At 40.5% G+C, this 16,584-nt stretch overlaps 1 protein-coding gene across 4 annotated transcripts in view; it reads right to left on the minus strand.

The window, feature by feature from the left end:
• ncor1 (nuclear receptor corepressor 1) overlaps positions 1 to 16,359 on the minus strand; it is a 51,278-nt gene extending 34,919 nt beyond the window's left edge. For 2 of the 4 annotated variants that reach the window (XM_075486372.1, XM_075486369.1), the window contains exons 1-10: positions 16,238 to 16,359; positions 11,029 to 11,218; positions 8,344 to 8,438; positions 7,939 to 8,143; positions 7,451 to 7,633; positions 4,586 to 4,699; positions 3,361 to 3,417; positions 3,214 to 3,266; positions 1,843 to 1,909; positions 5 to 177 (exon numbers count right to left, since the gene is read on the minus strand). In XM_075486372.1, the coding sequence (XP_075342487.1) occupies positions 5 to 177; positions 1,843 to 1,909; positions 3,214 to 3,266; positions 3,361 to 3,417; positions 4,586 to 4,699; positions 7,451 to 7,633; positions 7,939 to 8,143; positions 8,344 to 8,438; positions 11,029 to 11,139 (1,058 nt within the window). In that variant the 5' untranslated portion in view covers positions 11,140 to 11,218; positions 16,238 to 16,359. The remainder of the gene's footprint in view (positions 1 to 4; positions 178 to 1,842; positions 1,910 to 3,213; positions 3,267 to 3,360; positions 3,418 to 4,585; positions 4,700 to 7,450; positions 7,634 to 7,938; positions 8,144 to 8,343; positions 8,439 to 11,028; positions 11,219 to 16,237) is intronic. The other 2 variants (XM_075486370.1, XM_075486371.1) reach the window with 2 other exon arrangements.
• Between the last annotated feature and the right edge of the window lie 225 nt (positions 16,360 to 16,584).

The raw sequence follows: 16,584 nt of genomic DNA on the forward strand, positions 1-16,584 counted from the left end.
TTACCTCTGGAAGCGCTCCTGCTGCTCTCTCTGTTTTCTGATCTCGGGAAATTGCCTTTCATAGTACTCCCGAGTTCTGCTCTCCTTGGCTTTGCGTCTGGGGTTGTTCTCCATGCGCTCCACCTTCTTCTCCCACGCTTCCATTAGCTGGTCATAGCGCTGACAGATCTTCTGTTCCTGTTTACACAAAATGACAAAATGCGCAACTGCGTCAGGGGCGGCTGTTCATCAGTACGAGACTAAAAGAACCTCTCGCTTTCACGATGAACCAGATGAGCCGCACAGAATATAGCTGTGCTGATATTTTCAAGCCCCCCCCCCAAAAAAAATGTGTCACATGAGGTAAAAACAGAATTAGGAAACCATTTACTGATGGATTAAAGCCATAATATTCCAAATGTTAACATCTGTTGCAATTATGACACCTCAGTATAGATGCAGGATATTTTGAGAGATGCACAAAAGAAGTGCAGCTCATCTCACACACACACACACACACACACACACACACACACGAGTGTTAAACAATGGACACATTTCAGTTTGATAAGTGTAACAACAAATGTTGCCAAAACACTGTGGAAATGCAAATTATGAAATCTATGCTACCTGGCAACAGTGACTGTGACTTTTCTCTGTAGGTAAATGAATGCATCAGTCCATATTCTATTTCACCCTAAATTGACATCTGTGCCGAAATGCATCTCTAACTGTGAACAAATAATAAAAAAAAAAAAAAAAAAGGTAAACACATCTGATCGGTTCAAGTGGGAACAGGTGATGTGAGAACAAGCTGCTGTGGAACATGCCATGTTGGTTGTGGGTTTGTGTTGGTCTAATGACCCACTCACAGTTTGTTCTGATGCAACTATGATGTTTACACACAGCTTTCAAAAGGTCACTGCAATTCTATCACCGAAGTGATTACTTTGTAATCCGCTCACACAATGTTTGTTTTTAGCAAAAGACTAAAAGCCAGTTAGCGTCCTATGGGGCAAGATTTGAAATGTTTAATGAAGACATAGAAAGACTGTTCGAGAGGACATTACAGCCTTATTTCCACTCTCTGCATCGAGGGACAAACAATTAACTTCCTTTTGGCTTGAGGCCATGTGGAGTCTGTCATTGTTCAGAGTCCAAAGGGTCCGTCTGACTGACAGGGAGTAGCCAGAGAGGTTAGACTCACCGAGCCAACAAAGAGCAAAGTGTTTCAACGTGAGGTTATTCAATGTTTAAATAACACATGAGAAAAGCAGTGGAAGTTCTAAGAACTGTTTGATGCAACAACATTTATTTTTCTGCTGCATTGAAAAGCCGTTATTGGCTCACACAAACAGCGGAAACAAAGGCATTTCCTGCTCTGTAAATACATCACTTGTATTTTACGACTTCCACAATCTTGTGCAACTGTTGCCGACTTTTTTGTCGCTGCGACAGCTTTCTCATTTCAAGGTGATTTAAAATCAAATTAAATGCTTTTAGAGTTGAAGTATTTCCCATTCGGGATCCTCATCTCTTTTATCCACATCCTCTCTGAGCATGCGAGCTCTTACAGCAAACATTTGCACTTTAAATGTATATAAAGAAATAAACATTTTAAGACCAGATGAAATGCAGTTTGTTTCATGAGTGTCAGACATCAAGGGTCTTAATCTGTAGCTTTAATAAACACAGATGATCCAGTTTATTCAAAGCTGTGATCCGAGTTCATCCCAAAAACTCACTTATGACTGCGTGAAAAACCAAGATATGTTTGTAACACAGACACAAATACATAAAACAAGGTGCAAGCTGAACAACATACAACTCACGCCTTGTTTTTTCAACAGCAGGGACACTCACCCTTTGTTTTCGCGCATGGTTCCTCCTCTTAAAAAACAAGATCAGCTTCTTCCTCATGACTTGGTTTCTGAAGGGGAACAATAGTGATTCAATGAGCCGATGATATTTTTCATGTCTCCAAAGCATTATTGAAAGCAGGAAGAAGAAAAAACATTTGTGTCACAAATTATAACAATTAGAATAACAGAGGTGTTGGTGTTTAGCTAGAACAAAACTAACTCTTAAAATCAGAAAAACCTTTGCAGCATACACCTCGGTTTTTAATTCAGCAAGCTGACCAAAAACACCGGGCATAAAATACTGGGAAATGTTCTGTTTACACATGATGGTGACTATAGATAGAAAACGGTGAGAGTGCTGACCCAGAGAGCATGACCTGCATGGCAGGTTCATACAAAAGTGGTCTCTGTCCTGATAAAAGACAGAGCCAGATGGGCTGCTCTCGTGGTACATGCTGATATGGTTTTTGTCCCAGACGACACGGCCTTCAACCCCAACACAATCTACTCTAAACACAACTAACGCAGACAAACTAATGCGCGCACACACACACACACACACAAACGTCTTCACTTCCTTTCTAGATCACTCTCCTTGGTGTCAGTGGGGCAACTCAGTCAGGTGACTCAGCAATCAGATTAGACAGAATTATCAGCAGGGTTTATGAGGTCAGAGTTGCCTCGAGCACTTTCCTCTTGTCCTGATAGTGTGGTGAGCATTGTGTCTGCATCACTGTCCCTAAAGGGCTGTGCATACTCTCGCAGCAGTGTGTCGCAGTGAGCTTGTCGCAGGTATGACGCAGTTATTTTTGATTTATGCCTACTTTTGAAGCGCTGTCTGCGCTATGTTAATCCCACGCCACAACGCAAGAGGGACAATCACGAACAAGCTAGGATTGTGGGTGTGGTGGGTGGCGTGTTTCTCTTCCGGTTACGGAGGTCATTCAACAACAATGGCGACTGGACGAATGCGCACTTTGATTGAGATGCAGCTGATCGATCTAGAAATAGAAGAAATATTGCTACTACTGGAGCTGGCAGAGAGGCGAAAGAATCGTCACGGTTAGCACGGTTAGCGTCACCATTAGCCGGTTAGCAAACCGGAAATACGCATAGTGTAGAGCGGATGTAGAGTTGACCAATCAGAGGCCTCCTTTCTCTCCTCCCTGCGGCGATATCTGCGGCACTGTCTGTGGTGAGTTACAATTTTGAGGAGGTGCACCAGAGTGTCTGCGTAAGGGGGGGGGGGGGGCATGTCTACGTTAACTGCGACACACACGCAGACAACCTGGTTTCCGACCATAAACAGGCCTTTAACAGGGCAACAAGATATTCCTGAAACAAATCCATCAAAAAAAATATGTTCACTCACGTCTTGATGTTGTCGTGGTACACCTTCGTGTCTGATGGCTGGTTGTACAGCGGCTGAGGAAAGGAGAAAAAACGCAAAGCAGTCCCGTCAGTGCAATTTTTCGTTCTCAAATCTTAAGAAGAGTTTTATTATTAATAAATAACATACCAGCTCAACCTTGGGACCAAGACCTTCCAGTATTTTATGGGCCTCCTCTGCTTTTTTCTAAAGAGAGAATATTGATAAACTAAACACTACAAGCCGAGTAATTTCAAAAAGAAAAAGAACATGACCAACAACGTCTCCGATAACCAATACCACTGACTGGCCTGCTGATGTGATGACTTATATTAATGAGGAAGTTTAATTGACTTCACTATTGAAAAGTTTGACGTTTTTATCCAACTAAGGGATTTAACAAAAGCGTGAACTGAACCCCCAAAAATCCCAAAGAATTCAAATTAATTTAAACAAAAACATTAAGAGTTAAATAAAGGAAAATCTGCACAAATGGATGCTTGTTTGTTACCTTTAAATGCATTTTAATAATTTAAGTTATGAGTTTCAGCAAAAAAAAAAACAAATTCAAGAGGAGAGCAGCAGCATCTGCCTAAAAGGAGCAAAACGTGATTCAAAAAAATCATTACAAGTTATTTTCTTGGAACAACCCGCTTATGAAATATCATCGGAACCTCATGATTGTTTAATTTCACATTTATCATCAACAGACGGACAAAAACAACCACAAAAACGCCGTCGGAGTAAATGTTGTGCGCGCCGCTTGAGCAGCTTTACAGCCTAAGGGGTTAGTGGTTGACTGACAGGGAGAGCGTGTTTCAGCATCTCCGACCACAACACTGTCTGACAGTCATGAACTGCCATGACCTCCACGGAAACACCCCCACCCTCTGTGCTTCTGTGAGAATGCGTCTCTCAATCTGTATTTCAGTGAGTTCTACGTACAGATGAGAAATACAGCTGCATTAGATTTTTCTATTCAACAGTACACACCTTCTGCCTTCAGGACATCAACAATCCGAGTACCACACGCCGTGTTGCTATTTGCATCAGGGCTAACTTGACACGGCTTCAAAAAGCTATAAGTGAAACTAAACTCCGGATGAATCCGTCAACTAATGACATGACTTGAAATGGAGGAGATTGTTACTGTTTGGCAGAGGTCGTCAGAGTTATCCCCGGCTATGAGGATGCAGGGAAAATGTGCTTTATGTATCATGATTCAAACAGATAAAACTGGATAATTCATCAAGTTGATATATATATATATATATATATATATATATGTACAAAAATATTCAAATAAACTAGTAAAATAACCCCATAGAAATGAAAGCATGCTTGTTGGCGATGTGTTATGGCATAGGTAACTTACTCGGTTTTCATCGTAGATGATCTGGACTATGCTGCGGTGCTTGTGCTCCACAGGAGGAGGAGTCGCAGGCTTTTCAGGCTCCACCGGCTTTGCTGCCTCCTCCTCAAGTTGTTGCTAAAAGATGACATAAAAATATGAAATTTCAACAAAAGTTCTCTGCAGGCTTCTTTAAGTATAACATTTATTAAGAAATGTTTTTTGTCGCTGGCGTCGCGCTGAGAATAGCAGCAGCTCAGGTGAGAGCTTGGTGGGTCCCCGTTCACAGGGTCACAGTTATACAAACTACCAGGTTAACAGGGAGAAGCTTAGGAGTTCCTAAAATACCTCACACAAACAATGAAATTCCTGAAAATCTAAGGAAGAACGGCGATTTAGGTGGGGGGAAAAGGGAGGTTTCCTATTCCTGCAAGATCAGCTTACATTCCTGTTTAATGAGACTGAATTCCAAAACAGACTAAAAGATAAGCTTCTCCAGGAAGATGGGTGATAAAAAAAACAAGTTTAGTAATCTAGAAATTCAGTTTTTGAGAGTAACGTAAAGGGAGCATGCGAGAAGCACATGGCCGTCTACGGTCATTTGCACAACTTAAAGGCCTCTATGCTCAATTGAACTCATTGTGAAGTCTAGCTAACCAGCAGAGCTTATTCAAAGTGTACTCACAGAGGAGTTATTTCCTCTGTTAGTTCGTTTCTAAAAAAGGTCAAAAATGTTCAAAAACTAATAAGAGTTTTTCTCAACTGGGACTCTACTTTGTTATGGATATGAAAGCAGGTGGTTGAATCAACAACAAACAAAAAATTTGTAGTGTTAACCCTATAATTGGACGGCCTTACATGTCATTAGGCCAAACAAAAAAATTAAATACAATAAAATCAAAGCAGTAAATAACTGCATTTGTAAAATCAGGGTTAGCCCAATATGCACAGGCATAAATTAGAACTATAATATTAAATGTTCACTCACCTGAGATAAATTTAAATTAGGAACAACAAATCTGTATTTGTCACTCACTGACGGTAAAATATTCTGAAAACTTGTTGAGTGCTGTGCAGTACAGCGGATTAAATAACTTGATGGGATGATGCAAAGAAGCACATAAACCAACTGAGAAATGCAAACAGAGGAGAGTCACGTAAAGATAAAGCCAGCCAAACCAGATTAAAAACAACTCATTAGAATTTAAAATGCAAAAGTCATATTATATGGTCTATAACCACAGATGAACTAATGAAACGTCCTGCAACCAGTTTGGTCTTCACTGAAAACACCCCCGTCAAGCTGACCAGACGGAGAGAGGAGGACAAGTTTCGACCAACACTTAATTCAAAGGTACAGAAGGAATAATAGTTATACAGCTGTCTAACTTCCATCTGCATGGCCAAAAGCAGTCAACTTTAGGGAGAACACTGGGTACATTTACCTGCACTGGAATATTCTGTCAGAATATAGCATTTTAAGCTCATCTTAACTCAAACAAGGTCATACTTGGAGTAAATAATTATCATATTAAGCTATCTGGAGTAATCAAGTACCATTACACTCAGATTATACTAGGGCTGAACGATATGGACAAAATTTCATATCTCGATATTCATGCCAGATATCTCGATATCGATACGATACGATACGATATGACTACGGGTTCGGTGAAAACCAAGCATTTTTCAGAAAAATAAAAACATCATAAAACAAAAGAGTGCAGTTTTATTGATTAATTTTCGCCAAGCACGACCTGCACAACACCTCGCTCTGGTCGACATCATCCTTTCTAAATCCAAAATACCTCCAAATAATGGAGGATGATTTATGTTTTGGCACAAAATTAGATTCTGCACCGCCACCGGCCGAATTATCTTCCGCGCTCATGTCACTTTTCTTTCGTTTTGATTTCGCCGTGAATTCCCCGTGAATGTGTGTGGCTGTGTGCGTCTCAGTCTACTTCTCCCTCACTCCCACCCTCCTATGTTTGTCATTGGTTGGCTTCAGCTGTCGATCCACAGCAAGCGTGAAATAAGCTTTGTGGTTGGCTGGTGGTGGGGTGCGTTCAAGCGCAATCTTAAAAGTAATGTTTATGGTGACTGCCGGAGCTGTATAAGCAGGGCGAGCGCAGGGGAAATATATTGTTTATATCGTTGCTTTTTCGAAATTACTTTCTTGAATGTTCATATCTCGATATAGATACGATAACGATATATCGTTCAGCCCTAATGTATACACATTAATTAATGGCACCATTATCCATATTACTGCTGCTTTACTATGCATGGCCAGTCAGTGGAAAACTGAAAGGCTGTGAGATAAAAGACAACACACTCTTGGTGTGAGGAGGAAACCTGAGGAATATTTAGGGATGTAGGAATTAGGAAGGCTTTGAACGAGCGCAAACATTTCAGTGGCGCAGGGGAACATGAAGGCGTGAACTGGACTACGCTCTGAAACCTTTGAAAAGGAAATATCAGTGGAATATCCCGTCTGCAACTCGTGTAATCAACACTCACATCTGAATGCTGCCTTATTCAAATAAAGTTCAGCTGTTGCATGTACACACAGCCGACGAAGCATCTGAACCTGACTTTTCAGTTCTACACAGATCTCTGCCCTCTGTTGACTCTCCGAAAGCTACATTTACTCACACTCTTAATTACTTTCTACTCTACACAATAATTCTATTAAGTTAGAGCTTACTTCATAGAGCAATAAGTGCTCCATGTTTAATGTTTATTAACTTCTCATTGGTCTTATTAACTGACCGTCACCTCAGTCTCCTCATAATTATTACTTGCTAATATTACAAGAAGACGTTCTTTTCATGCTAAGCTTTCTTACACTCGCAGTAAAAACAGGCGGCTGGCTGGGTTACCAACCTGTTTTTTCTTCAGTTTTAAAATTTGTTGCTCCACTTTAGCAATCTCTCTGTCCACGCGGTCCATGCTCTGAATCAGCTCCTCCTTGGACAGTTTGGAAGGAGAAGTGTCCTGCTCTTCCCCCATGTGCAGCGCATGTCCTCCTGGGGACGGTGACTCCACTTTGACAGAAAACTGAGATTCCTGATAAAAAATTTAAAAAAATTTAAAAATGGCATGACTCTGCACATACTAAATCATTCCAACTGGTTTCAAAATAATATATCTTCACACTTCTAAGCCCAAAGAGTAGTATCCTTTAAGAACACGGGCTTGGTACAACAATACCAATTCAAAACACACTTTTCCCACTATATTCATTTCAGTTGGGACAGACATATATGAAATAATAATAATAATAATAATAATAATAATAGTGGATATGTAGTATGTACCAAAAAGCAGGACACTCTTGGTTTATATAGGTTGGCAAGAAGAAATTAGCCCACCTTTTTTACCTCCACTGTGGCTCTTAAACTGTCTTGTACAGAGTGGGGCATGGGCAACATCATACCCCCCGCAGTGGCAGGGGTGCGATTGATATGGGCTTCAGTAATAGCCTCCATGCGAGGGCGTTTATTCTCCAAGCCCTCATGCTCAGCCTGTTGTGTGGAGTGAAACTGCTGTTCGTAACCATGACGTCTCTCTGGAGGCCTGAAGAATAAAAGCAGACACGAAAAAAGGTATAAAAAGCCGAGGAGTGCATGAGGAAATGCTACTCTACAACAAGACACTGATATGGAAAGCAGAAGAACGGGGAAACTTCAGTTCTGGATGGGAAGTATGAGAAGAAGAAGAAACAAACAAATAAGGTATTTAAGCAACAGGCTGAATGATTAAAATCAAGCCCCTACCTTTCAGTCCCAGGGTGGAATTCAGACAGTAAAGATAGTCTTCTCCGACCCTGCTGATCCTGCATGTGAGTACGATAGTCTGGGACGGGGAAATCCTGAAGGAGAGAGGAAAACACCACAAACAGCTTCATGAGGTAACCTGATCGAGGTCAGGACGGTACGAAAAGGGAGGATCTGGTGCTAACGAACCGCAAAAAAAAAGCAAAACGAGAAGAATAACCCATCAGTGATTTTCTAAAAAAAAAAAAGTTATTACAATAGAGTCGTTAACACGTCCGGAAGCTTCCAGAAAGGCAAAGTTCTTTCTTCATGGGCAACACAACCATCTAACGCAACAGATAAATCTTGGTTTAAATCAATACAGGTTTCGACACTACTTCAGTCACTGTTTACACACATAACTGCATCCCAAAGTATCAATTTCTGGTATCACAGATCATGCAAGTAACTACACGTCTTATGTAATCATGTGGCTTAACCCCAATTTTCCCCTTGACCCTACTACTTAGTCCTGCCCCTTAATTTTGGAGAGATGAGGTGTTCCATCTCTTTTGGGGATCAAGGTTGTCTACCCCTTAACCCAGGGTACTGGGGGCTAATCGGATGACTAGTTGACCAATTACTCCCCAAATAATAAGAGCAGCTCAACCCTGCAAAAAAGAGGGGTAAGAACAAGGGGAGGAATCAGGATTGGGCCTTAAGAGTGCTGTCAGGGACACCTGAAGCGTTGAAGACACATGTGATGATACTGCAACATCCCCAGAATGAGTCTGGCTGAGGACTTTTATTCATTTTGCCCCACGATGCATCCAGTCACACACACTCTACAACCCCACCCACTAATTTCCTGTAAACTCTCTGCTGTACTTAATCTAATAAAAAAGCAAAGATCCTAAAATAACTCACTGGTCATTTTTACCACTAAAAAACTGCAGCTTTGAATATAACAGTGTCACAATACCAACATTTGAGGGTTTGAATTCTAAATTAAGTGCATCTGTGTCTGTTTTAATGGTTAAAATAACAAAGTTCACACATGGTGAAGTGCAGGAGAAGATGTCCGCATAGATTAGGATGAGAAGAGAGTACTAAAGCCTGTCTCAGCAGAATAAAAACAAACAAGAGTGGAACAAACATGTTATCATTGGGGACAAAATGGAAGCCTATGCTCCTAACCGGCAAACCAAAAAGAAATTGGTTATTGATTATTGATGAAAACCTTAGAAACGGATCAAAAATCGTACGGGGTAAACAACACCTGAATCAGCAGAGGGCGACGGCCAAACAAACCAGAGAAAAAGCAAATGCAGTTTCAGGAAATGTTTCCAAATCCCTGTTTTGTCCCAGATCTGAGCAAACAATCAAATGCTCAGAAATGTTCTGTGGACACATTTCTGTGAAAGGCAGCTTCTAAGAAGTATGTCATCAAAAAATGACCAGCAAACATTACTGAATGTTTCAAAGTGAATGGATGCACAACTGGAAACTGTGCCTGAAATAAAATCAAAATGATAATTTTAGATATATTACTAAAGAATTGGCTAAAATTTAGCCAACCTCTGTTGCTCTCCTTTCCTCATCTCATCCCCGTGTACAAATGTCCGCCGGCTCAAATAAAACCAAACAACCGTAAAATTCAAATACCTCATCCAAATAACAATGTTTATTCACAAAGAACATTTGAATATCTTAATTTTATAGGAATTTTCCTCTTACAAAGAGCACTGCCTCTTTCTGAATGACGAACATCAGAAACAACACTGCTGTACCGTAACGCTGCTTCACCATCGACTACACAGAGCAGCGGCAGGGGGAAGTGTGCACGCTGAGGGGGAACGAGATCCCGCTTTCCTGGTGTAGACTATGTGTCCAAAAGGTTTCCTGATTTGTTGCAAACTAGGTGTCAAATGAGTGTGAACAGTCACTCAATCTACCTATACAATCTAACAGGGGAGACGGGAAGCAAGACGTACACTTCGAATAGATAAAGTGTTAAAAAATACTTAATAAATTATATTGTTACTTGTGGTTTTTGTTACTCCTGTTGACCCATTTTCAATGTATAAAAAAAAAAATAATGTTGCAGGCATTAAATGCAAACTGCTTGTTCTTTCCAAAAGGAAAAAAACAATTAGATTTCTCAGCTTCAATTTCTGATATTGCGCCTGCTCGATTGTGGCAAAAAACTCCATTTCTAAAGATTATTCTGGTTAATCATGAAATCGAGAGTCTTACAAACAATGGCTTTCTAACTTATGAGACATTTAGAAAATATATATACACTTTTCAATTTTGGAATTCCTCAAATTTTAAATGTAATTTGATAAATGTTAACCAAACATACAAATGTTGCAAAGAATGGTGGCGCGGCGGATTTACAAGCCTCACGGGGGAAATGAATGCGGCTCAACGACCAATTTAAATTGAACTGGAATGGGAAACTGGAAGTGATTATGAAAGATGATAGATTGCACAGCTCTACTTCATATGTTATCTTTTAGTATTTCCTATTAAACTAATTGTTTGAACAATTTTGAAATCATTGCAGCAGCTCTTTTTGGAGACGTGTTGTATTAACATGAGGTAGAGCGTAAAAAAAAAAAAGAAAAAAAGAGCATCGGGTCATACTGTGACAAAAACAAACATGATGCTGTCTCACTTAACGATCCAGACGGAGGGTCATACCTGTTGGTGGCGTGTGTTGGTGAAGGTGTACTGGACAGAGTGAGGTGGATATCGGCTCTGCTCGCTGCTGAAGCTCCCCTGGCTTTGGGGGTAGCCCGAGCTACTGGACATCCTGGCTCTGTGCTAGCGGGCTGTCGCTGCTTCACAGATCAGGAAGTGCAGCTAGACCATGTTTGGAGACACAAACCACCTGCACAAAGACAGAAACAGAAATTCTGTGTTTCAAACGTCACAATTTAGACATTATGATGCATTTCTAAAATCCTCCGAAGCATCTTTCTAAATGAGAAATAGTCATGAATTGTTAATCCTTCCATTTATCTTTTTAGTAGTTCTGCAGAAAAGCATAAGAACTGGTCTGAGAGGAACCAAAAACTACTGATTACAGTCTTATTTGAAGGAAGAGACAGTGCAAGTTTTCTATTCTAACCATCTCCAAGCAGATGAATACGGGCCCGGTGATTCCTCGTATTGTTGGTGGTGCACACAGTAAGGTTAGAATTAAATGCAAAATAAACCACATAAAAGTCTCACATGTGCATCAATCTAAGCCAGTGCTTTTAAACCAAAGTGCAGGGATGATCTTACAAAAATCATTAGGGGAAAAAAGGAAGACACCTTGAAATCAAAGACTTGACAAAGCAGAGGCTGAAAATGGATAATTCAGTTACACCGACTTAAGTGTTGATCATTCGGTACTAAACTGGAAAGAATCCTAAAGATCAGTTACAACCATCTTCGTCTTTGGAAAACATCAAGAGGTTCATTATCAACAGGTGCCCAGTGTGCAGGTAAAGAGTCACTGACGAAAAACAAGGACAACTCGCTGCAGTACTTCAGCCACCCGCGTCAACGAAGCACCCAAACAGCCGAAGGATCGGAATACACTCACACCAAACCGACCACGTAAATTTTTACTTTTACCCTCGTAAAACATATGCGACCATTTCGTACGGGACCGATGGTTGCAGTCTGTAGCCATCACAATAACAACAGCTCAAATCTGCCAAAATGCAGCCTTATTCAAAGTTGGTCTTCAGCTCCTCCCACAATCTTGACCAAACACTTTTTAAATACCTTAAAAAGTACAACATAAAACTTTAGATTTACCACTGGGTGTCACATCAGAGCAGCATTTTGAAGCCTCAGACCAACACAAAAACAATCAAAGGCAAAAACTTATCTTGGGGCATCTTTGGCAGCTTCTGTGGCACTCCATCACAGAAAAGCCAAACAAATGTTTACTCTGGTTTTATCCATCTACTTGTGGGAGGCTTTTTAGCCAAAGATCCTGAAGATGAAGATATGAAGATAACCTTTCACAAAAGATGGTCACTTTAAGAGAACCACCTGGGAAGTCCTTATAGAAAGTGGGTCTGCACCATTTATAAGTCAAAGTAGTCTTAAATGAACGAATAAAGCAATCAATTCTGGTCATTAGATTTATTTAGAGGCTGTACATTATCAACAACCCCTCAGAGGTACATTTATCTTGTCAACATTTAGTGACACTATGAACCTTTATCGCTCTGACACATCATGTCTGTTTCCTTGTGCCTGCAAACATTTTTCCCTCCCTTTAAAGGGATATGCCACCCCCAGGCCAAATTAAGTGTATCCCCGCATTCCCGAGACATAAATAAGTGTGTGGGAGCGTTTTCCTGGCGACCCAGGCATTGTCCGAATCTCACAGCACTGACCACTGCTTGGTTGCGCGTAATACATACATGCTAGCGTCGCCAGCGTCGCCACTCGAAATATTTCGCCCAACGTGAATTAATTTACTTGATTTACCTTCTAATTACTGTGTGAGTGGTGTACTTTCACATCGAGTGCAAATGACTGTGTAAATCTACACGGAAGGCTTGGTTTGCTCATGTCGGTTTGGGAACTAGTTTCCAGTGCGGAAAACACAGCCGAAGCACGCTCCCCGCTACGTCATTGGGAATACCCCCCTTCACGCTGGTTTGTTTGAGGAAGTCGGGGGTGGGGATTCCCAAAGACGTAGCGGGGAGTGTGCTTCGGCTGTGTTTTCCGCACCTGAAACTAGTTCCCAAACCGACATGAGCAAACCAAGCCTTCCGTGTAGATTTACACAGTCATTTGCACTCGATGTGAAAGTACACCACTCACACAGTAATTAGAAGGTAAATCAAGTAAATTAATTCACGTTGGGCGAAATATTACGGGTGGCGACGCTGGCGACGCTAGCATGTATGTATTACGTGCAACCAAGCAGTGGTCAGTGCTGTGAGATTCGGACAATGCCTGGGTCGCCAGGAAAACGCTCCCACACACTTATTTATGTCTCGGGAATGCGGGGATACACTTAATTTGGCCTGGGGGTGGCATATCCCTTTAAGAGAAACAATCCTCCCTAGCAGCTCATAAAATTAGCAGAACTACTGTTAGGAAACAGGCAGGCACTTCAAAAATACGCAGCAGGTTCGATCAATCAAATGAAACTACATGGAACCGCTCAGTGAATTGCAGCCGCTACTGTCGATCGTCGGTAGCTACCAGAATATGACTTTGATTGGTTGGAGCATTTGTGTTTTGGCCAAAGATGGATGCCACAAATCCAGAAAAAAAAAAGAAAGAACAAAAGACAAAAATCTTTCTTCTTTTTAAAAGAAATATACTGTATGATGTTCACGAATCACCAATCGTTCACGTTTGAAAAGGGGCAAGTTAAGGCACAAAATGTGCATAAGCTATCTGAAACTTGGTGGAGAAAATAAATAAATAAACAATCCAAAAGTACTCTGATATGCAAAATTTCCCATGAGCTGGAACAAGAAAAGATGACAGAAAATAAATCAAGTTTAACACAGAGTTGTTCAGAAAATGCAGTTAAACATAAATAAAAAGAATTCCATTTTATTCCAAAGTAAAAGATGTTTTATACATAAAACATTATGGCAAACTATTGACCTCAGATAACATGTTATGGTCAGCTGGTAATGCACTTTCATTTAGGACACACAACTCATTGTTCCACTGCCGAAGCTCGCCTTGGAGTCGACACATTTTCATTGCCAAATGTTTGTGTGTCTGAAAGCAAGTTATGTAAAATCTATCATGAAGCCTGTTAAGTTTAGGTGTCACTTATTTTAAAACTGAATAGAGCAGAGGATTGAGCCCTCGAGTTAATTAAAAAAAAGATTGGCTGTGCACGAAGTCGCACTGTGAAACAAACACTTCTTAAAAAGGTAAAGTTCTTCAGAATTACGTAAGACTGTGAAAAAATATGCTGTCCCTGTCCTTAAATGTCCTGAAAACCAAACCAATCACATAAGCATGTTTTCAATTCTTCAGAAAAGCATGGGAAAAATCAGTAACTAATAGTCAACTTGCATTTAATCAGAAATGTCAGCTGGAAATCATCAAAAAGCTGTAATTATGTTAGGCCGAGTGTGTGAAGCAGTGTACTAAGTACAGGCCACAGCTCGGGACCACTGAGACCCTTTCAGACTTAAAGAAGACGCACAGAAACGCCCTGATAACAAACCTTGTATTTGGTTTCCTTATTATGGACAAATGAAAAAAAAAAAACGAAAAAAAAAACAATGCAAGTTTCCATCTGTTAACACATCATTGGAGTATTTTTAAATCTTCAAGGACATTTGTTATATATGCAGGTTTTCAAAATTCTAATAATTTCATGAAACATCTGCAAACTTTACGCCATCACCTGGCTTTAAATGTGTAAGAGTCTTTATTGTCTTCAGCGCCTGTTGGCTTGGAGCCAAACTTTGAGAAAAACAAATCAGTTTAAAACAACCTGTCAAATCCAAGGAGAAAAAAAGGCTAATCAATCAACAAAACGAACAAAATGAGCACCCAGGAGAATAAAAACTGCCTCGGATATTCCAATCAGCAGCCACCTATTTTCTTTTACTTTTCCTTTTCTGTTTTCCTCAACTACTCCACCATAGTCCTCTCTCGCCACTGCTGCATTGATTCCCCTGAAAATGATCAACCAATGTCCTAAAGCTGATATCATTGTTGAGAGAAAATGCTAAAAAAAAAATAATAATAAAAAAAAGGAACTTGAATCATGAGGCTTGTTGACGACAACAAACATCTACCATCATAGCTGACAATCAATGAAATGGGGAACTAAAAAAAAGAACTGCACTGATGTTGCTTGGGAGGAAATGGTCATCATCCAGGCATGGTTTTACACCTTTAGAAATTATGTAAAACTTTACATTAAGAATAAGAATTGCAATAATTACACCACTGTGCCCTTAATAGAGAATAACATAAACAAACTCCTGCTGTGTCCATGCTGCATGTTTCCAGTTAACTAGACACTTAATTACATTTTTTCTTTATTGTTGAAAGCAACCGTTGCCAGCATTACATTAGAAATGTGCTCACCATTACCAGTCAGCTGGTACAGGCCTGTTAAGTGACCTGGCCATGACCTGTGCCTGGTTTCTTAGGTCTGTTTTTGCAACTCGCTCAGCCATCCCTGAAGTAGACGATTTAATGGAGGTTTGTAACGTAAAGTTAAAGCTTTGTCTCTTCCCCTCCCATCACATCTCTGTTTAAATCCAACAAATTGTGGCTACATGTGCTGTCGCTCCGGGGTGCTCTCCTACACAACCTCCTTTCCACCGCAGCAGCAGTTTAATTGCGCTAGCAAAACGGAACCGAGGCATTTTGAGGGTAAAAACATTGCAGGGTCTGACTACTAATGTAATCTTGTAAGCTTTCGCCATCTTACCGTAACCCTTTATTATTATTCTTTTTTAAAGTAGAATTAATGGGTGTAGTTCATTCAACAACTGGCTTCCCGTGGCCTCAAATGGCCACGAAGGTTTCTTCGAAAGCTGAGAAACTACTGCTGCTGTGTGATGTTATTGTTATCATTTAACACCACACTGTCATAAAAACGCAACTTGATGTATAGCTTATTATGGGGGGATGGGACTATAACCACAACACAGGGCACATGCGGCGGTGTGCACAATAATGAACGACAACTTAACGATGGGAAGTATATCAGCACTTTAACGTGCTATCGCAACATTTAAGATGTTGTTGTTGTCGCTAGCTGGCTAACTCTGTCTGGATTTCACCTTTGAATTCTCAACCACGTCGCCATCTTGCAAGACAGATTTTCAGCGTAGACCGACCCGTTTAAATAGCGTACTAATTAGACGTGTTGATGTGTTGCACATAAGCGATTTGTACTCACCGCATATTTGGAGGCTATACAGATGGGAAAGAAAGCTATCCCTGGGCAGAAATTTGTGTCAATTGTTGATTGTAAATCCGCGGGCTGTGGGCTGTGAACGACTGAGCAGACTAAAGGCTGCGCCGCATTTGTCGGTCGCTATCCTAACAGCGACAAAACAAATGTATCCTGCACAAGTTAATCCAGGGTGTTTATGTAACTCAATAAATATCAAATTACAAAACTACTTTTCATCTACAGATTTATTAAACAAGTGGGTGTTTGTGTCTCTCTTTTATAAATTGTTTTGAAAAAGTTTTATATGTTTTTTTATGTATCTGCAAGGACAGTGCAGTGTGACAACTAAA

The sequence above is a fragment of the Odontesthes bonariensis genome, chromosome 16, assembly GCF_027942865.1.
Source record: "Odontesthes bonariensis isolate fOdoBon6 chromosome 16, fOdoBon6.hap1, whole genome shotgun sequence".
NCBI lineage: Eukaryota > Metazoa > Chordata > Actinopteri > Atheriniformes > Atherinopsidae > Odontesthes > Odontesthes bonariensis.